Here is a 24,545-nt window from a genome sequence, read left to right as displayed (position 1 = left end):
TTCTCAGGAATATTTTTCGCTACATCTTGCAGCAAATCTGACGGTCATGTCAACTTTGATACCTGACGCTCCATATGACCCCAGAGCAGAAGGAGTCAAAGCTGACCTAGAATATGGTGCGCTTACATCGAAGGAATACTTGTATGTTTCAAAGCATCCAGTAGGCGAACCGTTGCCAACCCCTATCGACGATGAGCCTCCGTACTTAATTCACCTAGCAACTTTATTGAGCTACTTGATACTAATAATCATTGGGCACATACGTGACTTTTTTGGTAAGATTTTCAAGCCACAAGACTACGAAGATTTGGTGGAGAAGGATGGGTATGCTCCTTGGTATGACGGATTCGAGAATTTTTATGTTCGGCGTTTAAAAACAAGAATTGATGATTGTTTTGCTCGACCTGTTCATGGAGCACCAGGCAGATACATCAAATGTTTTGAGAGAACACGAAAGAACAAAGACTTCACCTATCTGGGACAATCCGTGGAGTGCTTAAACTTGTCGTCATATAATTATTTAGGATTCGCTCAGTCTCATGGAGTGTGCACAGATAATGTTTTATTGCAAGTTAACAAACTTGGAACTTCATCGTGCTCGCCTAGAAATGCGATAGGAACCACAGCATTGCACGTAAAGTGCGAAAAGGTTATTGCAGATTTTGTTGGAAAAGAAGATGCATTAATTGTGAGTCAAGGATATGGAACCAACGCAAGTCTATTTGCTTCGCTTGTTGATTCTCAGTCCTTGGTGATAAGTGATTCCTTAAACCACGCATCAACTCGTTTTGGGATCAGACTTTCAGGGGCGATTGTGAAGGTTTTCAAGCATAATGATATGAAGGACTTGGAGAAGCTCATTAGGAACCAGATTGCTCAAGGTCAACCCAAAACACATCGGCCATGGAAAAAGATCATAATCGCTGTTGAAGGGTTGTATTCTATGGAAGGCAACATGGTGAACCTTCCGGCTGTGGTTCAATTGAAAGAGAAATATAAGTGTTATCTCTTTGTCGATGAGGCCCATTCTATTGGTGCTTTAGGTCCCCAAGGGCGTGGTATATGCGATTACTTTCTGGTAGATCCTAAAGACGTTGATATATTGATGGGAACATTGACTAAGTCCTTTGGAGCAACTGGGGGTTACATCGCGGCTGACAAATGGATCATTGACAAGCTCAGACTTAGTTATTTGAACAACAGCTTTGGCGAAGGTGTGCCTCCCCCTGTTTTGGAGCAAATAATATCATCGCTTAGTGTGATTGACGGTTCAATAAATCCAGGTGAAGGAGAAGAAAGATTGAAAAGAATTGCTTTCAACTCTCGGTATTTGCGTCTTGGGCTCAAGAAGTTGGGCTTTATTGTTTACGGTGCTGATGATTCTCCAGTCATCCCTCTTTTATTGTACTTGCGTGCGAAGATGCCTGCGATATCAAGAATGTTGTACTCAATGAAGATTGCAGTTGTGATTGTGGGTTACCCTGCTACTCCAATAACAACTGCTAGAGTTAGATTGTGCGTTAGCTCGGCGTTGACCAAAGAGGACTTGGACTATGTCCTCCGAAAATTCAGCGAGGTTGGAGACACCTTATACTTGAAAAATAGTAGCGGTATAGCTGGTGGATCAAAATTACCTGGAGCCAGACCCAGGATGTCCATTGAGGATGTTCTTGCAACAAATGTTAGCGATTGCAAGCTCCCAGTCTTATTCTAATAGATTTACATACTTGTCATTACACACATGTCGATTGCGAAAATCTACCAAAAGTATTACCTTGTTGCGCGAGTGCTGCTGCGGCCCGAGCCCAAATTTGCGTGCATGAGATAATTCGACACAACAAAGACATAACAACGAGGTCCACTTGAAAAACCAGTTTCCAAATGCCAGAAAGTGAACCCCTTGTTCCACCTTTGAGATTTAGTCACATACAACAAAATCTATATCGCGGTGGATATCCACGAAAAATTAACTTTCCGTTCCTTGCGAGTTTGAATTTGAAGACGATTATATCTCTTACCCCTGAGCCGATAAACGAAGCAACAGATCCTTCTCTCTTTGAGTTTTCCCGTGTATCAAATATCACATTGGTACATATAGAATGTGCTCAATCCGGGAAAGGCAAAAAAAGGGGAGTCCCAATGGGCTATACCACAATATTAGAGGCTCTTAAATACATTATTCATGATGAGTTTGCTCCTGTTTACTTCCATTGTCTCAATGGAGGCCAAGTGACGAGCCTCGTGGTAGCATGTCTACGGAAAATACAGTTCTGGTCTTCAATCGCAATTTTCAATGAATTTATAAACTTTTCCTTGAACATGACTGTCAATGATCGGAGTTTCGTGGATGGCTTTCGAGGAGAAATTAAATACCTTCCTGAAGGTAAAGTTGACTGGCTCTGGATGGGTATCAGCAAAAGGGTTATCGGGAGTCATCCGACCATAAAAGTCACGGAAGAAAGAATCCGATAGTTTGTAAAATGATGAAAATAATCAAATTCGTTTGTAAAACAAGCAATATGCATTATCATTGAGCACTTTGGCTTCTGGGCATCCACGCAATACCTTTGAATCATCAAAATAGCACCATTCGTCAGGAATGTTCGACTTTTTGACATAAGAGGTATAGTGTCCAGTTGTCAAATTTCCAAAATGATTGACGACTCCATATAGTCTGTATCGGAAAGGTGGGCTTTGCAGGCGTTCTGGTAAGTTCGATAAGCATCTTAGTTCTTCACGCTCACTCATAGTATGGGTGGATGATGAATTAATATATGTTCCAACTGTAGGCCAATAGGCTGTCAAGTCCAAATCCGAATTCACGGGGTACTTAATAAAATTTTCAAGCTTTTTGAATCGCCCATAATCGATTTTGAATCTTTTAAAGTGGATTATAAGAATTTTGGGCAATCGAGAAATAACCAACTTCTTTGTCAGCCTGGAAAACTTTTTACACCTGGGACAATGCCATTTGTTATCATCGTCTAGAAGTTCGGTCTCCACAAATTTTTCCAAGCAATCAAAAAGCAGGATTGGGCGAGCTTTCTTATCAAAAGTCTCAGGAATAGGTAATGAGAGAGTTGAAAATGAATTATATGTGCTTGAAGTCAATTGACACTCTAAGCATCTCAATTGAGAAACATATTGTCCTTGAAAAATGTCGACAACAACCGAGAAGTTCAACTTAAGATACCTTTCCCATTCAATTGTTGAAGCGAGTCTCACTGGAAGACTTTCCCTAACACTTTCTTGTTCTTTTGAAAGCTCCATTATTCCCATGCGCTCTTCAGCACTTTGGGCCAGTCGCTGATTCAAATCTTCATGTAAAGAATCCAACATAAAATTGAGAAACTCAATACAGTCTTGTTGTTCTTTTGTGGCAAACTGTTTCGCCGGAGATAAAGAGCCAGTTATGGCTTTGAATTTTGTCGGCGTTAGGTAAGATCCCTTGTTACGCAACATATCCATCAAAAGCTCGGCAAATGTCACCGTGATAATGCCTTGCAGTCCAAGGGAATTTTTCAAATTTATATGATCCTTGAACGTCTTCTTTTGATGGCCTTGTACTGAAGAATGGTTTGGTATGAAAAAGGCAGACAAATATGGAGTCGCAACCAAACATTGAAGAATACAATTCATGTAGCATGAATTTCCAAGATTTGACAAACCAGTGCAAAAATTTAGCTCACTTGAGAATGATTCACGCTCTTGGTACTCTTGTGTGGAAATATAATTAGAGAAATTTGGGGATCCGGAAGGTGATCTCTGTACATTGACCGGCAAGTTCCTGGGACTAGATTCTTCAAATATTCTGATAAGTTCATTCCCACCTTTTCTGGGTATTTGCATATTTGAGTTTTCAGATCCGCTCAGGATGTAGTCCTGGAAGGTTCTTAGGTATCTCGCTTGTTGGCCTTCAGCGGTATTTTCTGTTTGGTTGATGTCTTGATCAACTGGCTTAGATATCTCCCGACTCAAACCAGCCTCACCATAAAGTTCATACCATCTTTTCAATCCTCCATTGAGAAAAAGTGGATAATTCCTTAATCTTGAACTCAAAAATTGATTGCGGTACATGAACAACTCGATTAACAGCTTGAAGGGGTTATCTGTTATGAGCGAAGAGTGATCTTCTGTTAGAATAGGAGTCAAAGACTCAAATTTATTATCTGAGTGGACACTGAACTTGAAATTGTATATCACCACTAACTCAAAGTCATGCCTCTTACGAAATAGGTGAAGGTCGTCGTTACTTAGCGTTCTCTCAAGTAACTTCTCTAGGTCAGAATCTGTCGGCGAGGGATTTTTGTCGAACAAACTCGTGATATTCTTGGGTTCTATATTCACGACATTCAGAAAGTTTATGCGGCTATATTCAAATTCTTTTCTGCTCCTAAAATCAACAACGAGTGTCAGGTCTGGAGAGGATCTCAAATGATGATTTAAGTCCGAAGGTGATATATAGTCTTGGAATTTGAGTGTATGCATTGGAGTATAGGATTTTGACTTATCAATTCTAAGCTGAACAAAGCGACTTTCCAAACGATTAGGTAGATTGGGTTTTGCTTTCAAAATCATCTGAACATCCAAAAAACTGGGGCGGAGTGCTTCAAGCGTTGAAGAAATATCGTTGATCAAAGGGCCATACTTGCTTTCAGGAGCTGCTTTCAAGAATGCAATCAACTGAGCCGACGTATCGAAGCAAAAGAATGCAGTTTCGTGATCACAATAACTCAATAACTTGAGCTTTTTGATTTGGTATTTGTACATCTCCAAAAGGGTCAACACCTTGTTTATGATGGTGACCGAGGAAGAAAATGTACGCATCAAGTCATCTGAAAATTTGACAGCGCATTTCTTTAAGTCCCTTTCGTCAAGAGAACCTTTTAAACAACCTAGATATTCACACATGGCGGTGGTTTAGTGATCGTTTGATATTATTGAAGGAAATCCGGATCATAACACACCCGTACATTCGTATGATCAACGCGTGGGATGGTCGTCACATTCACTTGTTAAATTCAGTGTTCTGAAACATACAGCATGTAATCAGTATGCCACTCTCGAAGGTCCCATTAATATCAAGGCCTGTAATTGTTGCACTAAGCTAAAAATGTGCCGTGCTCAGTGGCAAGTCAAAATCAGGAGTGCATGAGCAAATCAGGCTGATACATGGGACATGCCCCTGGCACATGGCTATTGACATTGTGCTCGATTCACTTAGCGGCTGTGTGAATGAATCTTGAGCGGTTCAAGAAAGTTAGGAAGGCACGAATTTCGTCACGGTAGGATAGATCCATGCATGGGGCGGCATATACATGTGGTCACTCTCAATATTCATTTGCAGCTTTCATGTACGTGTTTATATTTTTCCCCCATGACTTACTGATGAAGGACTGGCCTTGGCAGTGTACAAGGCCTTTAAAAAACGGAAAGCATGTTTGTATCGAGTGAAGTTGGGTAATTGTTACAATCAACACCCTTCAACCGCAATGAAGCCTCTTTAGTATAAATACCGAGGGTTACCCTTCAAGGAACCCGTTGAAATTACTCGGTCATGGCCTTTAGAATTAGATAACCAAACTTTTTCTAAACTTTGCTTCCGAGGCAAAAAAAACTACATAATGTGACTTTTCGGCTGGTTGCTATCGAGACAAATGCCTTCCAAACTTTCTTCACGTTTTAGATCATCAGCCATCTTAAGTTCATACAAGTACTTGCAATTACTTTCATGGATGTGCCTTTATACAAATATCCAGTTCGCTTTCGATGCACAAAAGAATGGACAGAACGTTCATTTCCTCACTCAATAGTCAAAAAAGGGAATTGGATTGACAGAAGAATTGCAACTCGATTGCGCATGTAATAAAATTCTTTCCGTATCTTAGTCTCAACTGGAACTTTCAGAGGTTATTAAGTCTTACTCGTGGGAGAGGCCACTGGATAATAGAGCCGTCTAGGCAGAATAGGTCGCCTGACACGGGATAGGCCGTTGGCTCGGAGGATAAGACTGATAAGCCTATCCTAGAATTCTTGAATCTACGCGTGCTATCAACTGTCAATACACATCACAAATTCTAGATTTAAAATTCCGAGAGCGAAACTTTGTTGACCTGCAAAGCATAAGGTAGCATTCGCACCTCGGGCATAGCTTTTGCAATTCCAGAAATCCGTAAAATGCTAACAGCGACGAACTATTCCCACCATAAATACACTAATCTTGAAGTCTACTACTCTTTGCCCTTTCAACAAACACAACTTCAATTAAATTCTCACTTCTTTTGAAAGCTGTTTCGTGTTTGGCCATGGAAAATGATCCGAACAACCCGTAATTTTAAAACAGACTAATTCAAAAACACATACGATTGCATTGAAAACAAATCCATTAACAGCTACAAATTACTAAACATTCAAATTTTAAAATATAAATTGAAGAAATCACCCTTTCTAATCGACTACTCTGCCAAAAGATTAATCCGATACAAACCGACAAACGTCATACCTGCTCAGGCTCTATGGAAAAACTCACTGTAGTCACAATCAATACCAACACAGTCAAGACAAGCGGGGCGGAGCCGAAGAAGTATTGACATAGTAAATCTACGACAGGAACAGTCAAATAATCAGATAATAAAGTTTCTAGAACGACCCTCCCGTCATATATATAAATTGACACCACATACGTATTTGACTAAAGTCCCATCGCTTACCACCACAGATGTATAGCGGACTAAGAAGTGTAGCTCATTCTGAAAATGATACATGCATTCATAAATTAATACCCCACAACCAAGCGCTGGCCTAGGATTCATGCAGGTTCTAACGGGACGATATCAAATGTATCCGGCTCACCCTAGCACGTAAAGTAATAAATGATAGATTCAAAAAGGTCAACAGGTTTAAAGCTTATGGAATTGACTTCTTTAACAACTAGGACTTGAAGCACGATAAGGTCCATAAACCCACACTATGAAGTCATAACGTAGACTCAAGCACCGCTGTCTCCTTCGAACACACCTCGCTTGAGATCCCAAGTCGCTTCATGTCATCAGGATCATCAAGATTATGCTAGACATAAGGGATAACTCGAGTGAGGGGTGGAGGTGCTAGCTGGGAATTGATTGATCCAACGCATTCATATCTTTGATTTACATCATTCTAGGCCTCTTGTGTTCCATATTGGTTTTAGAAGGACTAAACTTCAAAAGAATTGCAATCTTTTCAAATTACACTGATCGATACATACCTGGTACCGAATCTAATGACGGGACTGTTCATTGCACTAATGGATTAATGGCTACAAATCCCAAGCCAGGGTAGAATTTCGAGTAATCGGACTTGTCGTTAAAAGTTGATGGGTACTGCTAAGTGCCCAGGATTAGGAATTGAATATGTGGAGCTAGACTCTTACCTCGCACATCTATCGCAGGGCGGTTATGAATGTTCATCTCGATTTCCTTTCAATTCAAAATTCGGGTTATCAGAGAATAGACCTGGAATGATTGAAAATATTAAGGGTCTTCTGGTGACCCTAAGTTTAAAATGCATTAGGTTTGCACAACTATACATTTGCTACTAATGATGCCGTATGCCTCAAATCACCGCCTTTGATATTGTATGATGGATCTCAACGAGTTTCCTATTCCCCGAGGCCATTATTTCATATTTTATTTATCATGGTTAGATACCTATGTGAAATTGTAGCCGTAATTGATGGTCTTCCTGCTAGGTGTCATTTCATGCATTACCCCATCTCTTATAGTGATTTTGATTTATTTGAGACAGTTGAATTCCTCCCTGCCTTAGAGATTATTCCCGAGTCTTGAGTAATTCGTTATATTGTAGTATCGTATGAACAGTTGAGGAACGCATGTATTTTTATTCGAACTCTTAATATTGCAGAGAAATGCTGGAACGGCCTTCTGAGACATTTTGTACTATTAGCCTATTGCATAGTATATGATTCCATTTTGTGAGTGCCAAAATCATTAAATTTCTAAACTACTGATTTACATTGTGGGGTACAATCGTTGGCACGCAGTCTTTTATTTAGGTCCAGACAGATTAATCATCCAGATTACCTTGATACTCTGAGATAATGGCTGGGCCAGCTTTGTTTATCCGCTAAGATGTTTTTGTGTTCCCCTGAAATTTGCAACCTTCTTCGTTTTAAATTTGTACTTGTTCTGAAAAGGGCTCCGGAGAAATGAATGAAAAATCTTATATACAAATGTTTATCCAAAAATATTTTGGGATTGGTTTCGAATGGTCCGTAGAGTTTCTGTCATGTTTGGGAATATATTATGGACTTTAATATTAATATTGAACTCCTGTCCCAAGGTGGCAACGTGAAGCGACATGAAGTTTGTTCTAATGTATGGTTGGTATGAGATTGAGGATTGTGGTTGACATCATGATCCAAAAATTCATTGTTTTGTTTCTCAATACGCGTATTGCTTAATAATGGTAGTACCCGAATTACTTCCAACATTCGTGTATGCTTGGCAATTGAAAGTATAGAGTCTATGTATGGCATATGAGCTCTCGGGCTAGACCAATTTATCGGTGATAGACCTGAAGTGATGTTTGCACAATGTCTCACGAAAAGCATTATTTTGTTTATGATCTTATGCCCTCTATTACAAAAATTAATTTTTGATATGTTACATTTCGTGTGAGCAAAAATTGACTTCCAATCAGGTTTTGATGAATTGATGTAATTTACGATGACGAGAGGGTTTTTAAAGTTTACACGATTTTGACAGGCTTGGCGTATGTTATCTTATTGAATTATCACCATGGCATGATTAATTTGTGATGCGTCGCTTTTAGGTACGAGATCTTATCCGTCGTAAGATAGTTATTTGTGGAAGTTCTCCATGCCATGCGGTGAAGTATTTGCCGTATGTAAAGTTCCCTGTTGTTGGAAAGTATAGCCACAGGTTTTACGAAGCCAGCTGCTTTTAAAATGTTTTGCCGCCCCAGTTTTGTTGAATAGGTGATCCTAAAGTGGTATTGATTATATGTTTGTGCTTGTGTTATAAGACGTGGGACGTGTTTTTCTGAGCAGGTTTTTGATTATTATTTTGATTTTTGTACGTTTTTTGAAAAGCGCTTGGTTTTTACTTGGTGTGTCTGTCTTGGTTTTTAGGTTGCTGATTGATTAAGGATTGTACATATTACGGTAGATGTGAAGAATTGAAACGATGGTGTCTTTCAATGTGTGCGGTTGGTTGTGTAGCCGGAATTGACAATTTGTTCACTACACTTTTTTGGAGATGGCAAGTAGGCACTGCGGAGTTGTTATCAATGCTGCTTAGCTGTAATTTTAGGTTACGATCAAATTGTTGTTTAGATATACACTATACTTGTGGTGTTGATTTAAGCGTGATGCATTGGATATATTACCGTGTATGTGAGTGGTATACATGTGGAATCTGATGAGGGAAGAGGAGTATCGTGAGGGAGGCAATTTTCTCTGGCTCTTAACGGTATGTGGTTTTATCGGATACATTTGTTAGTTTAGGAGCAGTACTGGCGCACATGAGGTCTGTACCTGTGTATTGGATTGAAGTCATCAGTAGACGGCGCGTCTACCGTGTGTTGTCGGTATGGCGCGTCTTTAATGACATGGTCTAGCAGGGGACCGAACGCCATAGCTTTCAATGACTATTTCAACAGTTATTTTGAGTGGGGGGACGGCTACAAATGATTTGGTTCCGTTATTCAGTCGGAGCGACTTCAAGGTCAGCTATGTTTTACCTATCCTGGATACTGGCGGGTCATCTTCGGAAATCATAAGAGTCATTGGTGGTCCTGCGATTGGAGACATCAGATCTAGGCTTATACAGCTTATTCCTCACCATCAGCGCAGACTTCGAGATGTCTTGAGCCTACGGTTGAATGCTAATGCAAGCGTTGCTAAAGCACAGTGGGAGCAAATTGTTGACGGATCTCACGAGCTGTGGCATGGTATCCCGAACTCCACGAAGGAAATTGTGCGATCATTCCTCCTCCACATACACGTTGAGCTTCTCAAACGTTCGAGAATATATGCTGGATCATCTCCCGGAAAACAGTTCAAGTTTGAGTTTGCAAACATAGGCAATTTGCTCTTGACGGCAATTCGCTTGTTTACTGGCTCATTGGATTCGGCAATCGAGTTATTTATGAAAATAACTGACATTGATTCTAGTTCCGAAGTGCTTCCTTGCGTGAATACCAATTTCAGTTACCACATAAGTGCATTTCTCTCCGATGGCTCAACGATTACTGGTCAGTCGCAAATATCACATCCTTCAATGAAATCAATATACTCAAATTCGAAGTCTAGTATTGAATCATCAAGCGAACCAGATACATTTGGACCGGATCAACAAATTGATGGACTAGACGAATTTCATGACTTTGATGATGCGAATATTCCTTCGGATGAGGAAATAGGAAACACGCCTCTGTACACGCATCCTGACCTCAAAAAGTCCCAATTACACTTTCGCAAGACAAGCGAGATAGAACCACTTCTGTCTCCTATTAAGAGAATCTTTTATGTCTCACCATATGGAGAGGAAATATGCCCCACCGCCCAGTCAAGGGTGCTCTCAAAACTTTTGCATGCTGAGATAATCGTGTATTCCATTGGTTCGCTTATGACAAGCATCACTCCTATTGTTATATTAAAGGGTGTGGGACGAGCTATTGCCGAGAACCCCACAAAATTCAAAAAGCGAATCCTTTTATTGAATGGAAACGAAGACCGCGAAACTGCTGGCTTGGGTGCACTTGATTATATTAGAGTTATTGTTGAGCTGGCCCAGTATCTGATTAAAAAATCCGGACATGGTCAGGTTTTAGATTGGACACTGTTTGTGACGCACTTATTTTACATGGAAAATTCTAAGATTCCTGTCGATATTGAAGCCCTTGAAAACATAGGTATTACTTGCGTTGCCATAAAGCAAGCAACTGACGGAATTGACAAATATGATTTGGAAGACTTGAGTTTGAATTTCTTGAAGCTCTCGGGTACCGGAGCACCAAGTTAGTCATACCACATTTTGATCAATTCTTCAGATACAGCAGATGGTGTCAAAACTCCCAAATCCGTGATCAAAGCAGTGATGAATTCGTGAGGCGTGTAATCAATTAACTGCGTTTTGAGAAGATCGTCATCAGTGTTTTCATTCGTATCGTCCAAAATCGTGGCCATCTCGCGTGGCAAATCATTGGGCGTCAACGGAAATAATCTGACAAACTTGTGGGATTCTGTGACAACATAGAAGGGTTTATTGTTTGCTTTTGCGAGGCAGCCAATTTGATAGGATCCAATATGGTTGATGATCCCGCCACTTTCAACGACACCCTCTGCACCAACTAATATCTTGTCTACTTTATGTAGCATGTAACCCACTGCATTATCAACAATAACCTCAACCGGAATATCGCAGTCTCTTAAGAGTTTGGCCATCAAATAGCCTTTACCTGATGGCCTAGCCTCCGTAACAATGACCTTAAACCGAAGCAAATTGTCCATCTTAGCTTTTGAAAGTAATTGAAATACAACCCGTGAATACGAGTGCACTAAAATTGTGTCATCATCTTTGATAAATGGAACGCCGAAAGCTGCTGACTTGTCTCTTGATTCCTTTGCTCGTTGCACAAACAACTCTCCATTTTCAACTAGGTTTTTTTTACACGACTCCCAGTCTGAATAAAGTTTAGTATTTCTCAAAACAAATCGCATAAATAAATCACAGCCAGCGGATAGGGAAATTGCATTGGAAATTGACAGTTTCAAAGTCTGAATACTTGATCTTACTAGGTTGATGAGCTCACTGGACGTTGACGGCTGTTTTACTCTCAACATAGTGACAAGTGACTCAATAGCCGCAACTGGCATTGTCATATCCTTGTCATCCTCCAAGAATTTGAGGTATGTTTGTTTGATATCAAAGGTAGAGTCCGACATTTGATTTTTTTTTCTTTTGATGGATGCGTTGCTGAATTATCGTTTAAAACCCGATGTGCGAGTTGGTGTACGACTGTTTCTAATATTCGATGGGCCGCAAGGAAGACTCTACTGGCAAGCAACAGTTCGACGACTCATAATTGATTACTACGACACAGCTACAGGAAATGTAACTGAATTTGTTGGCAAACTTCTGTGTGGTTTTTGTGGGGGATTTTTTTTTGTTTTCTCCTAAATTTGTACTGTCTTGTACCATCTGATCGTATCCACACAACGTGGTTTAGCTTTTTTCTTCAATTTTTGTTTCGAATTCGATATAGAAGGAGAGAGTTTGCAAATTTGATAGGAATATGAAAATAAGATAACTACAAGTATGCGGTAGCACAATACGGGATGAAGGCAACAACGATCAACGAAATCGAAAATCCATATACCAACCTAATTTCGAGGTTCCCATAGTGAGGATAGCTGTGCTCACTCTCGGCAAAAACAGTCACTACCAGCATGTGTATTTCCGATCACGCTGCAGGCGTAATTGTCAGTCCATCGTATATCTGAATGTCACGTGATCGTGAAAATTTTGCGACTATGAGATTGAGCACCTCATCTAAATTTTCTTTTTCTCTTTTGATTCCTTAGAGATTAATCTGCAAAATGGCTGACCAAGAAGTTTTAGTTTTGAGAGGTACTTTGAAAGGCCACAATGGATGGGTCACATCCTTGGCTACCAACGCAACCAAGCCAGACTTGTTGTTGTCTGGTTCCAGAGACAAGACCTTGATTGCCTGGAACTTGACTGGTGGTGAAGACCACGAGTTCGGTGTTGCCAAGAAGTCTTTCATCGGCCACTCTCACATCGTTTCCGATGTTACTATCTCTGCTGACGGTGCTTACGCTTTGTCTGGTTCTTGGGACAAGACCTTGAGATTGTGGGACTTGGAGACCGGAAGATCCACCAAGAGATTTGTTGGACACACTGGTGATGTTTTGTCTGTCTCCATTGCCAACAACTTGAGACAAATTGTTTCTGCCTCCCGTGACAAGACTGTTAAAGTCTGGAACACTATTGGTGAGTGCATGGCTACTTTGTCCGGTCACAAGGACTGGGTTTCTGCTGTCAGATTCTCACCTGATAAGGAGACTTCTACTGTCATCTCTGCTTCTTGGGACAAAACTGTCAAGGTATGTTTTCCATTTTTTGTTTGATTATGATGTTACCTATATTTGCTACTTCAGACGGGGCTTTGCTCCCGAATGAGACTTCTTATACACCAAGATCTCTGAATTCAATCTCCTCTTATTTCACATCTGAGAACTTACTAACTATTTAGTCCTGGGACTTGAACGACTACAAGCTTAACGCCGACTTCATTGGACACACTGGTTACATTTCATGTATCACCATCTCCCCTGATGGATCGTTGAACGCTTCCGCTGGCAAGGACGGTGTTATCATCTTGTGGGACTTGAACACCAACAACACCTTGTACACCTTGAACGCTTCGTCTGAGGTCCACGCTTTGGCTTTCTCTCCAAGCAGATACTGGTTGGCTGCTGCCACCTCCTCTGGTATCAAGATCTTCAACTTGCAAGAGAGAACTTTGTTGGATGAGTTGAAGCCTGAGTTCACTGTCAGCGCCAAGGCTAAGGAGCCAGAGGCTATTTCTTTGGCCTGGTCTGCTGACGGCCAAAACTTGTTTGCCGGTTACACTGACAACATCATCAGAGTTTGGCAAGTCATGACCTCTTCTGCTTAAATCGTAAGTTAGATTAGTGATGTTTCTAGTTAAATATGAAAACTTTACCGGAAGAATTTCCTCCAATCACCCAATTGTTTGTAGGGTGTATAGCGACTACTGCAGGGATTGCTGTCATGGCCTCCATGTCAGACAAGTTAGCAATTAAATCCCCATCTTCGCCGTATATGTCTATGCTTCGATTCATGTTCCCAATGGCAAATTTCTGAAGCCCATCCGTGGGCGACTTCTGCCATCTAGATTTCAAAATGGAGACCCATCTTCCCGTCTGACAATTATGTTTGATCTCTTTTTCCAAAGCAAAAGTACCCTTTACCGAGGCTGCTTTCTTCCGCCTTTGTGTATGGGTAGCAGGTTTGTTCTTGATCTGATTTGAGATACCAAATACCCTGATTCTATCATCGTACCCATTACAAACTAAGTGTTGATTAGAGTTCCAATCAACGTTTGAAATTGAAAGTCTCGAAGTATAGCCTTCACTATTGTAAGGTGCAGCAAGCCCATCTAATATGTCCGAGTGAGAATTACGCTTGGATACATTTCGGAGATCCCAGATCTTCATCGTTCTATCGAGTGAAGCAGTCGCAATCTGAAATTCGTCTGCAGGGTTTATAGAAAAGCCTCCAATTTTCTTGTCGTGAAGTCTCACGAGACTGTGGTACATAACGCTTTTGGAATTTTCTCTCATATCGTGTCGCACAAATTGGCCATTCATAGTAGTGGCATAAAGAACGTGTTGTGATGAGCAATTTATATCAGAAATGCCAATAGGGTTTCCCTGTTCATCGGTTACATCAAAATTTTCAATAACACTTTGCTTTGTTAGGTCATGAATCCTACCAGAGCCATCATATGAAGCTGTTGCGATATGAGTCTGTTTCTGGGGTATGTCTAAAATCTTAGAAATGGCTCGCCCATGGGGTTTGGCTACGACCACATTCGGTTGATCTGCCTCGGTCTTCTGATCTACTGCCCAGATCCCAAGACAACCATTTGTGTCGCCAGCGAATGCCATTCTATCAGAGGTTGAAGGATGAAATAAAATCGATGTGATCCGATGAGGTGTGAGTTTAACCTGTGAGGGATCAGTGAGTGAATGTAGCTTGAGATTAGCAAAGTTTTCATGTACATCAGTGAAACTTAAATCCTGATCATTTGTATGTTTTTCCATTGCGTCATCAAATTCTGTAATATTCTGACTCAATTGATGGAGCACTGCAAGTTCACGTGAACTTCTCATATCAGGCTCATGCTCCTCAGTTTCTGAACCAGAGCCCACGTTTGCAGTTCCACCTTCTCCATAAACAAGATATTCTTTGAAAAGTTTACCCAGCTTTGAATCAGCGAGAAGATCCTTGATTTGGAAATTTCCATTCAATTTTGACAGTCTTAATTCTCTCATTTTCTCTTGTGTTGAGAGCTCCTTCTGCACCCGCTCTTCTTCTAGTGTTTTAATTGCAGCGTCATGAGGATCTTTCAGCAATCTTTTGGAACGTCTTGTAGGAAGAGCCTTGTCCACCTTAACTTTCAATTGCGACGAGGGTTTGGTCTTGGGTTTCGCCGAAGCAAGAATAGAAGAGTGTATACTGTCAAGCTTCAATTTTTTCAATAACTCCTTATTTCGTTCTATATTTTTCTTTCGAATTGTTTCTAGGTCATTCATACTTCGTGGCAGCTTCCAGTTCAATTATCTGTTCAGGTTCCTGATGTAGATCAATTTGGTGGCGCAAAATATCGGAGCAGAGGTACAAGCTTCCGCATATAACTACCTGCCTGACATCACCGTTGTTTTTCCTCGCGGCAAGAAAGTCGAATAGATCTGCAATGTTATCCGCGTTCTTCATTTTAAGAACTTCCTCAACATAATCTTTTGCAGTCATGGAGATATTTTCAACGTCGTGGCATTTCACCCATGGCATTTCAGGGGGAGCTGTGAAGTGAAAAGGGATCAAGACGTCGTTATCTTTCAGCGCAATATGCTTCAAAAGACCTTCGACTGACTTTCCCTCGCTCATACCAACAACAAATATGAATCCTTTGCGGCGAATGCTTCGCAAATAATTCCCTAATTCCATCGATGCACATTCGTTATGAGCTCCATCCAACAAAAACTCTATTCCTGTTGTTTTGTCTTGAAGCCTCTGCAATCGGCCAGGCCAATAAGTATTTCTAATTCCTGAAATGATACAATCCCGTGTCAATTCATTGGATTTCAAAGTTTTCTGTATCGTCGCAACAATGTGTAGAGCTACAGATAGATTTTCGGTTTGGTACTGGCCAAGCATTGGTGAATATTGGATTGGATTGTCAATTTCACATGCCATGCTTTTCTCTGTACTGAAAAGAGGAGCGTTTACAGCTGCAGCTTTCCTTGCTATTTCATCCAAAGCCTGTCGTTGATTCGTATGATCGACCACAACTGGGACTGATGTTTTTATAATCCCTGCCTTCTCTCTTGCGATATCAGTAATAGTGTTTCCTAAAAACCCTTCATGGTCGATTCCGATTTTTGTGATACCACAAACTATCACTCCACCTGGGGTGTTACCGTTGGCGTATGGTGTGAGCACATTTGTTGCGTCAAGTCGGCCACCGAGGCCCACTTCTATCAAGGCCAACTCCACTTGCTCGATCTCAAATATTTTAAATGCGGTTGCAGTTAAGATTTCAAACTCTGTGCACCCTAGATTATAACGTGCATTGTGACTAAGCACTGAATTTCTGACCTTTTCGAATTTATGAAGCGAATAAGTTTGGTTGTTTATTGATATGCAATCGTTGTATGATAGTAAATGTGGTGATGTGAACCGGCCATTGGAGATTTTAGCATGTGTGAGAATCAGTGATAGATACGCGATTGTGGATCCTTTGCCATTTGTTCCAGCAATATGAACAGATTTATAAGAGCTCACGTGTGGGTTGCCTAGGTAGGAAAGCAATTTTCTTATTCTCTTAAGGCCTAGTTCTATCGCCATTGTCGTAGAGAAGAAAGAGTGTGTGGCGATTGAAAAGTGAATGTAGTGCGAACTTTTGCTTTGGATGTCACACTAACCATGCCCGAGAAGATGTTCATAGAGCAAAGACTTGAAGCTTTGAATAAAATTGACGAAGGCATCGTTCAACTCTTGGAAAGTCTAGGATGCATTTTTGAAACGTATACTGTGCCGAGCAAATCCGACTTCCAGGACGTTTCTCAAATTAGAGATCACTTCAGTGGCGACGTGAGAAAATTCTACAGCTCTTTGAGCAACGTGGCCATAAGCTTGAGGAAAGAAGTCAAACTCTTAGATGACAACACGGGAACCTCTCAACTGAACAAAGACCTGGTGATGGTGTTGCCAGTGAGTGTGGAGAAGAAGAATACTGCCCTCGGTGAAATCAAGCTCGAAGCAGAATTAAAAAACTTGGAATGAGGTATGTAGCCTGAGCTTTGTATTTGGATTTCAATTGAAAAAAAAAAATTTACACATCTATATTTCCTCTAAAAACCCTTGCTGTATTAACCTATCAACATCCGATTTCCTCACGTAGAATTGGGAGTCCTTTATAAGGTTGAAAACACCATACTCTGTTTGAACCTCACCCCCATTTTTTAGGACTCTCACATCGATAAAGATCTCTTTCGGGGGCTCTAAATCTCCTGAGAGATCTATATCTGCAAAGCTTGATTTGAAGTCTAGTAATATGTCTTGATACTTTTTGAAGTACTCTTGCTCCTGATGGCTTAAGTTTTCGATGGCTAGATTTTTAGTGCATGCTTTAGATCGAATAGAATCAGCTGCCAGATTTCCAAGACTTGTCGAAGTCTTACTCCCACTGAGAACTGGGTCAATGTTCAACCATGAAAATTCATCAATCTTCCCGGCGCGAAGTTTCTCATACGCTAACATACATCGTTTGTTCCTTCGAAGACACAAGTGAGTGACAAAGAGTTGACACTGATTTATCCTTCTAGCATCATTTTCCATACTTGTCTGTGTCAACTGTTGTTCATTTAAAAACTCAACATCCTTATGCAAATCTGAGGTCTCTTGCAAGATATTCTTAACCAATTCATGCTCATATATTGGTAGTTCTGTCAAATTTTTAGTCCTTTTAGCCTCAAGTATTAGCTTAGTAGCTAAGTCGCCATACATTTTTCAGGCAAACTGTAGGTATACTTCACGTTGTGGGTGAGCTCAGAGAGTAAACCGGAGGCCAGCGCGCGCTGATCATATGCCATCTTGACCTGTGAGAGTCTTGAGACCCCAGTACGCAGCTGTACCAAGAATTAACGAAGTGTTCTAGTTATGTCTTTTGAAATTAACTGGGAGGCATTGACTTCTGACAGCTCCCTTAATGATAACTTGAAAAACTTTCTAGATGAGCAATTCAACTCTATCACTCTTCCTTCGTTTATTGATAAGTTATGTGTATCTGACTTTTCCATGGGGTCAGCTCCACCAGAGATAACCATAAGACATATTGGCACTCCGTTTGAAGAGTTTTATACTGAGTCAATTTCTGATGACGAGTGTCGACGAGAGCCTGTCACTAAGACTGGTCTGCTGGATGAAAGTAACGAATCATCATCGAGTGAAGATGATGACGACGACTCAAGACATGCGCAGATAAAAGCTGGCACTAACAATTCAATGAATGATTTTGAATTTTCATATAATGACACAGATGGTTCAATGAGAGGCCAAGAGACATCCAAAAGGTTACATAATTACAGCATGAACAATTTGGGATTGGGCCCTCAAGAAAGAGAAACACCAACTACCTTTTTCAAACCCAGTGCTCTCAATATTTCTTCACATTCTAGTTCAAAAAGCGAAACTAATGTAGATACATCTAATGATATTCAATTTGTATTAGAAATTGATTATCGTGGCGACATCATGATTGAGATCTCAGTTAATTTGTTGGTAAACTACCCGTCAGCCCAGTTTATTACACTTCCAATTAAATTGAAAATAACTGATTTGGAGATCCATAGTTTGGCTGCACTTGCTTATATCAATAAGAATGTCTTTGTCTCGTTTTTGTGTGATCTACATACAGCAAAAGCAGATTATTTTTCGATACCTAACGATCAGAGGTACAACGCAGTCAATGGTGCAAGAGCCTCTGGAATTTCATTTCAGGAAGGCAATTTTGTAGATTATGCTGCTGCAAACAATAAAGAAAGAATAGATGTTATCCGCAACGTGAAGATCGATACAGAAATTGGTGAAAACGAACATAATGTACTCAGAAATGTTGGGAAGGTTGAAAAATTTCTCGTCGAGCAGTTGAGAAACATTATTCGAGATGAAGTTTGCTGGCCTAGCTGGGTGTGCTTTGGCTTAAACGAAGAAGAATAAGGATTTCGAGTAAGGGCAATTTCATTTTACATGACATCTAGATCTGGCGGTGATTTTCTGTTTCTTAAGATACATACATATGTTTGTCCTTCAAAAAAAAAAAGACATGTTAGATCAAATGATTAATCAACTCGCTCTTTGTTTGTAGATTTATTAGAGGCGTTTTCCAAATTTTCAGTTTATAGCAAAATTTTTGTTTTTTGCGACTCAATATTTTAAAGACTACCATCTTGAAGCCCTTAGGCAACACACGATATTAAGAGCCCTGAAAATATCGTTTTCATTATGACCCAATTTGACCTAAACAGGATACATGATAAATAAGAATGTAAGCTTCATTAATTGGGCCGCATTTTTTGCAGTCGAAAGAACAGGATAGCTCGCCAAAGGACCGTGGCGCGAAGGGTGCAGTTAGAATCCACAGTAATTCACATTTAATTTACATGAGTGTGGTGCGACCGCCAATTTCATTACTCGTGCTTCCATCTGGCATATTTCCATCTCTGCCACTTTGGAATTCGGTGTAGATTTTGAGTAACTTAGTCTTTTCAGATGCAGAGATGGACAGTTTGCTTTCTTTCAAACTTTCGAGGAAATGTGATCTCTTGATTATAACCTGAGATCTACTCGATTCAATTTCTGGTTGCACTGAATCCGCTTGTTTATCCTTAGTTCCAAAAACTGCCATAAGTTGCTGCAGTATAGCGACATTCTCGGCGGTTCTTATCTTATTTCTCTCCTTTTGAGAGTTGATAAGAAAAAACTCATGGCTTTCTTCGGGGCCATTTATTTCGCCATTCGCAATCTTCTCATCGTTGCTGAGCTTTTCATGGACCGCCTTTAGATACGCATTATAGGCTAAACCTTGCAAATCCGCACCACTGAATCCCTCGGTTTTGGAGGCAATGTCTTCGAGTTCCAAATTTACCAGAATATTCATTTTATTGCAGATGCATGCTAAAATGTTTAATCTGTCACGAAAATCCGGTAAATCACATAGAATGCTTTTGTCTAAACGACCTGGACGCAATAGGGCAGAATCTATTAAGTCCGGCCTGCTAGTAGCTGCTAGAACGTAAACCCCATCCAAGCCCTCTGCACCATCCATTTGAGTCAAAATTTGATTCACGACTCTGTCAGTAACGCCAGTGGAGTCGTGCCCTCTTTTCGGAGCAATAGAGTCGAATTCATCAAAGAACAAAATGCAGGGTTTAGCAGACTGAGCTCTTTCAAAAAGCTCTCTCACTGATTGCTCTGAAGCGCCAATATATTTATTGAGAATTTCAGGGCCTTTAATGGAGATAAAGTTCAAACCACACTGACTGGCTATGGCACTCGCGAGCAAGGTCTTACCACAACCTGGATATCCATACAAAAGGAGTCCAGACCTCAATCTCAATGGACAGCTGGCAAAAATTGGGGCATACTTCGTTGGCCATTCGAGAGTTTCCAAAAGTACACGCTTCGCCTCTTCCATTCCACCAATATCCTTCCATTGTGTTCCTGACTTTTCTAATTTGACTCCTCTTAAACTTGATGGTTGAAATCCACAAAGCGATGCTTCCAAATCTCTCGAATGAATATTGATCTCTTTTTCAGCCTCAATCATTGTGTGGTTTTTCTTACACCAACGAAGACTTTCATAATACATTCTGTCACTCAAAACCTTTAAATCATTAGGTAAGTATCCTTCAGTCTCCAGAACAACATCCATTAAATCAAAAGAAAGTGTGCAATTAAGATTTCGGGATAGATAATTCTCAAGAATTGCAGCTCTTGTAGCCTTATCCGGAACTCCAATATTGCAATATTTTTCGATTAAATGAGACTGAAAAAACAACTTGTTGAATGATTCTTTAGATTTTCCAGAAATTAGAATGGAGACATTTGTTCCTTTTTGCGAAGAAACATTTCGCATTAGAGAGATAAGATGCTCGGTCAATTGATCAGATATCGAGGAATCGGTGTTCTCAACTTCAGCTGATAATACCTTGTCCAAATTGTCGAAAATGAGAACAGAGGGCTGATTCCAAACAGCTTCGTTGATCCATCTCGTGAATTTGGGGCGTATTTGCTCAGTACTTTCATTCATCAAGACCTCACATGCAACAAATTTGGTGAACATGTTACATTCGTCTCTTAATCTTCTATCCAAAACTTTCAAAATTGCAGACTTTCCACTTCCTTGGGTTCCATGGATCACTAGACCCGTGCTCTTGAATACTCTCAAGTGTTCAGTTAGGTCACTAAGAAGGGGATCGATACCATACAAGGTTTCGAGTTCAGCGCTTGATGAGTTTTTCTGTATTTCCCACGGAAAGCGTGTGATTGGCTCTCCGAATTCGATTTTTAGCTCTTTAATGGATTTAGCCAGACCAGAAAGTCTGAACCACGCATGTGGATCCAGAGTTTTCTTGAAAGTTATTATTCCACCGTATGGTAGTAATTTTGGAACAATTGGGACTTTGCAGAAATTTGATACTGGGTATGTCGAGCCTTTGGAATTAAAAAACAATGACTCGGCAATTTGTTTTGAGTCCTCAACCTGGGTCTTTTTTGGTGAAGATCGGGAAACAAAATCAATTTTCTTGCCTTTGGTTATGTATGGGCGAATGATCACTGTCGGAGCCTTTGTAGGTTTACAATTTGATGCTGGCTTGAGAACCACTTTATAGCCCAAAGAGTTTTCGACATTCAAGGATATTGCAAGGTTTTCGCTCAACATGACTGTATTTTTAGGTGATTCAGAGTGATCGATAAAACTTGCAACAATTTGTTTACTCTCCAGGATGATGGCCACCTGCTTACTTTTCTCAGGATGTTTTGTTGCCTCTCGGCTACTAACTGGGGATGGGGAATCATTATGCAGCTTTGAGTCGGGACCAGCAATAACCGACACACAGAAAAACTCACAGCTTCCAAAAGTACCAGTGAACTCTTGAATATTTCCATATAGAGCATACTCATTTGACCTTGGATCGGAAGAACCAACCTGCTGACTTGTATTGTGCATTGAAATTCCCCTTTTCAAAAGAGTAGGGGTTGACATCTTATCACTCAGAGAGTTTTTTATTGACTTTGAAGAGCGAGCATTTGCAGACTTCTCTTCATATCGCTTAGGGGCAATGCTCACCTCAGCAAAAGGATCTATCATGGCAAACCGATGTTCCGCGCCAATGTCTTTCACGTGTAGTTTGACCGATGAGGTCTTAGTCGGATATATAATCAAAGGTTGGCCCACGGCTACGCACCTGGATTGCTCAATGAGTTTGGATTCGATGTACGCAGCATGTAATTCAACGAGCTCCCAATCCGAAAACGTTTCGGGTTCTAACATGATTCTTGATGATTTGAAATTTTGAATCTTCACGTTGATAGTGATCGGTTCATTCTCTGAGAGATTTAAGGCCTGAGCAGATAAGGGATCAATATTCATGTCCAGCGAAGATCTGGAGTTCATTCCGGACCATCCAATGTAGCATTGATTGTGAGTCTTCAGCACAATTTCAACGATGACCTCTTGTGGGGAGACACCGGCATTATACAATAAACTGGTAACTTGAGAAGGCAAATCAATGAGGTTGTTCCATGACTGTCTGAGTACAACCTTTGCTAACACGTTCTCCATATTTTATGGAAATTAATTTGTCAACTAGTATGGGAAGTTACTCCAGCGCTTTATATCAGTTTCCGCGTTGAACCCTCGCGCGTTGCCGGTGCGGGGGTGACCTCGGTTGAGTCAATGAGACTCTGCTTTACGAGAGTCATCTTAGTTCAAGCTCGGTCAGACTGCAACAAGGCGAACTCTCAAGATCACACACGCATAAAAATTTCATTAACAGAAACTGAAGAAATGAGTACGAGATACTACTGCTGTTATTCATTCCGGACTTTCATACATACATTCAGAGTTGTGTTCAAAACAACACAAGAGGCAGAAAGATTACTTTTTTAATCGCCAGTTCAGTTATTCTTTTTTTTGATCTTTTTTGATTCTGTTTTCGTATCGTGGCACTATTTATTTGATGTGAATGCAAATATGTTTGAGTTTCTTGTTGTTTATTCACATTCACCGGTTTGAGTCTTATTGAATTGACTTAATGTTTCATCATCAGCAGAACGGTCCTCAAGTTTTCTACGAACTTTGTCTTGATTAGCAACACGTGCTGCCTCCACCGTCTGAAACGATTTTTTCCGAATTGATCGACATTGTTCCCATCCAACAACACTGCCCAAGAAAAATCCACAAATAGCCCAGTTCACTGAACGGCCAGGATTTTTATGTATAAGAAACGTGACAAACCCTAGTACTCCCATGCTTTGGAAACCTGTGATCATTGCTTCCCGGAAGCACGGCATACCAACATAAGTTTCGAGTGAGAAATCACTGAGCTTTAGGTTCCGAAATGCATCGCCATAAGTTGGTTGCTTTGCATGTATGGGTTCCCTGTCTTCAAACTTGGGAGGAAGATCATCAAGATATTGAGAATTGTCGTTGGTGTCAGATCTTTCAACTTGCTTAACAGCAGAGACCTTTGATGGGGAACCGCCAAACCAACTCATGATACGGATGAGAAATAGTATACTGACCTCGCAACTAGATTTTACAATTCAGATCACATGACTTGAAGCAAAAAAAGGAAAGAAAAAAGAAAATTAGCGCCGCCTGGTTTCGATCCAGGGACATCAGGGTTATGAGCCCTGCGCGCTTCCACTGCGCCACGGCGCTGCCTTGATGTCTATTATTATGAAACAGCCTTGAGCTGTCTCTTAAACTACGAGTAGATCGGTTTATAGATAGTTCAGCCTTAGTGGATAGGCTTAGTCTATCTGTCGTATTCTCGATGTCTAAAAAGTGTTGTCCTTCTTCAGGGATGTCTCAGCCTCACGCTCCTTTATAGTTCGGAACCATTCTATACAGTAGGTGAGGGGTAACCCCGATCAGGAATGTTTAGACTCTTCGTCCTTCGTATTATACAGGATGACGAGAATCTATAATCTTGTTCATGTCGTATCATAACATTTATTTTCGACGACCTGAAAATAATAACACTAATATATAATATATTATATAAACGATAATTTTGATTTCCGTGGCTGTTGCCACTCTCTAGAAGACATTCATGAGTTTTTTTTTCATATACACTGGATGGATGTAAACCCCGTGACTACACTCCTCATGAGCCTAAAAGGAAAAATTACACGGCAACCAGTGACCCCTAAGTACCTGCCCAGCAAACGCTTTCACTCTAACGATAGCGACCAATCTCCTAGAACTCCCTCAGGTACGTAGCTGGGAGCTGTTTAAAGGTTTTTTTATATATATTATGTATATAGTTTCGCTCCTTTAATCAGATGAATCAATCAAAAATGGTTCGTAAATGGAAGTTTAAGAATTTTCATATATCAGATTATCGCTTTGAGGCTTCGATCAGATGAATCCAGCCACCTAAAGATCGATTAAAATGTACC

The 24,545-nt window shown here is 40.5% G+C and overlaps 13 protein-coding genes and 1 non-coding gene across 14 annotated transcripts; 6 read left to right on the top strand and 8 right to left on the bottom strand.

Annotated features, from left to right (window-relative positions):
* Positions 1 to 46: 46 nt before the first annotated feature.
* Positions 47 to 1,714, top strand: LCB2 (serine C-palmitoyltransferase; the record flags this gene model as incomplete). The annotated part of the gene is made up of 1 exon (XM_018857442.1): positions 47 to 1,714. The coding sequence occupies one exon, from the start codon at positions 47 to 49 to the stop codon at positions 1,712 to 1,714; it is 1,668 nt and encodes a 555-aa protein (XP_018711709.1).
* Positions 1,715 to 1,881: 167 nt separating this feature from the next.
* Positions 1,882 to 2,472, top strand: OCA6 (protein-tyrosine-phosphatase; the record flags this gene model as incomplete). Its single annotated transcript, XM_018857499.1, has 1 exon — positions 1,882 to 2,472. The coding sequence occupies one exon, from the start codon at positions 1,882 to 1,884 to the stop codon at positions 2,470 to 2,472; it is 591 nt and encodes a 196-aa protein (XP_018711708.1).
* Positions 2,473 to 2,493: 21 nt separating this feature from the next.
* On the bottom strand, positions 2,494 to 4,911 carry DOA4 (ubiquitin-specific protease; the record flags this gene model as incomplete). Its single annotated transcript, XM_018858848.1, has 2 exons — positions 2,494 to 3,688; positions 3,716 to 4,911. The coding sequence occupies 2 exons, from the start codon at positions 4,909 to 4,911 to the stop codon at positions 2,494 to 2,496; spliced, it is 2,391 nt and encodes a 796-aa protein (XP_018711707.1).
* A 4,754-nt stretch (positions 4,912 to 9,665) lies between these two features.
* Positions 9,666 to 11,045, top strand: METBIDRAFT_42020 (uncharacterized protein; the record flags this gene model as incomplete). The annotated part of the gene is made up of 1 exon (XM_018857480.1): positions 9,666 to 11,045. The coding sequence occupies one exon, from the start codon at positions 9,666 to 9,668 to the stop codon at positions 11,043 to 11,045; it is 1,380 nt and encodes a 459-aa protein (XP_018711706.1).
* On the bottom strand, positions 11,042 to 11,968 carry GCN3 (translation initiation factor eIF2B subunit alpha; the record flags this gene model as incomplete). The annotated part of the gene is made up of 1 exon (XM_018857447.1): positions 11,042 to 11,968. The coding sequence occupies one exon, from the start codon at positions 11,966 to 11,968 to the stop codon at positions 11,042 to 11,044; it is 927 nt and encodes a 308-aa protein (XP_018711705.1).
* A 654-nt stretch (positions 11,969 to 12,622) lies between these two features.
* Positions 12,623 to 13,725, top strand: ASC1 (40S ribosomal protein RACK1; the record flags this gene model as incomplete). Its single annotated transcript, XM_018857331.1, has 2 exons — positions 12,623 to 13,150; positions 13,300 to 13,725. 2 exons carry the CDS (start codon positions 12,623 to 12,625, stop codon positions 13,723 to 13,725), a joined length of 954 nt encoding a protein of 317 aa, XP_018711704.1.
* Positions 13,726 to 13,750: 25 nt separating this feature from the next.
* Positions 13,751 to 15,391, bottom strand: METBIDRAFT_69468 (uncharacterized protein; the record flags this gene model as incomplete). The annotated part of the gene is made up of 1 exon (XM_018858380.1): positions 13,751 to 15,391. The coding sequence occupies one exon, from the start codon at positions 15,386 to 15,388 to the stop codon at positions 13,751 to 13,753; it is 1,638 nt and encodes a 545-aa protein (XP_018711703.1).
* Positions 15,381 to 16,700, bottom strand: METBIDRAFT_40974 (dihydrofolate synthase; the record flags this gene model as incomplete). The annotated part of the gene is made up of 1 exon (XM_018857336.1): positions 15,381 to 16,700. One exon carries the CDS (start codon positions 16,698 to 16,700, stop codon positions 15,381 to 15,383), a length of 1,320 nt encoding a protein of 439 aa, XP_018711702.1.
* A 90-nt stretch (positions 16,701 to 16,790) lies between these two features.
* On the top strand, positions 16,791 to 17,138 carry MED11 (Med11p; the record flags this gene model as incomplete). The annotated part of the gene is made up of 1 exon (XM_018857484.1): positions 16,791 to 17,138. One exon carries the CDS (start codon positions 16,791 to 16,793, stop codon positions 17,136 to 17,138), a length of 348 nt encoding a protein of 115 aa, XP_018711701.1.
* Positions 17,139 to 17,195: 57 nt separating this feature from the next.
* On the bottom strand, positions 17,196 to 17,861 carry PSF1 (DNA replication protein; the record flags this gene model as incomplete). The annotated part of the gene is made up of 1 exon (XM_018854077.1): positions 17,196 to 17,861. The coding sequence occupies one exon, from the start codon at positions 17,859 to 17,861 to the stop codon at positions 17,196 to 17,198; it is 666 nt and encodes a 221-aa protein (XP_018711700.1).
* Positions 17,862 to 17,977: 116 nt separating this feature from the next.
* On the top strand, positions 17,978 to 19,234 carry METBIDRAFT_31772 (ERMES complex subunit). Its single transcript, XM_018855914.1, has one exon. The coding sequence runs from the start codon at positions 18,015 to 18,017 to the stop codon at positions 19,071 to 19,073; it is 1,059 nt and encodes a 352-aa protein (XP_018711699.1). The 5' UTR covers positions 17,978 to 18,014; the 3' UTR covers positions 19,074 to 19,234.
* PEX1 (AAA family ATPase peroxin 1) lies at positions 19,115 to 22,794 on the bottom strand. The gene has a single exon (XM_018855913.1). It carries the CDS (start codon positions 22,699 to 22,701, stop codon positions 19,513 to 19,515), a length of 3,189 nt encoding a protein of 1,062 aa, XP_018711698.1. The 5' UTR covers positions 22,702 to 22,794; the 3' UTR covers positions 19,115 to 19,512.
* A 58-nt stretch (positions 22,795 to 22,852) lies between these two features.
* On the bottom strand, positions 22,853 to 23,762 carry METBIDRAFT_31770 (uncharacterized protein). The gene has a single exon (XM_018855912.1). The coding sequence runs from the start codon at positions 23,634 to 23,636 to the stop codon at positions 23,133 to 23,135; it is 504 nt and encodes a 167-aa protein (XP_018711697.1). The 5' UTR covers positions 23,637 to 23,762; the 3' UTR covers positions 22,853 to 23,132.
* METBIDRAFT_t128 lies at positions 23,731 to 23,802 on the bottom strand. The gene has a single exon. It is a non-coding gene; the product is annotated as a tRNA-Met (tRNA).
* Positions 23,803 to 24,545: the final 743 nt, after the last annotated feature.

The sequence above is a fragment of the Metschnikowia bicuspidata genome (assembly GCF_001664035.1).
Source record: "Metschnikowia bicuspidata var. bicuspidata NRRL YB-4993 chromosome Unknown METBIscaffold_3, whole genome shotgun sequence".
In the NCBI taxonomy this organism is placed as follows: Eukaryota; Fungi; Ascomycota; class Pichiomycetes; order Serinales; family Metschnikowiaceae; genus Metschnikowia; species Metschnikowia bicuspidata.
The sequence above is the reverse complement of the archived record's forward strand: the minus strand, read 5'-3'. Positions and strand labels throughout refer to the sequence as shown.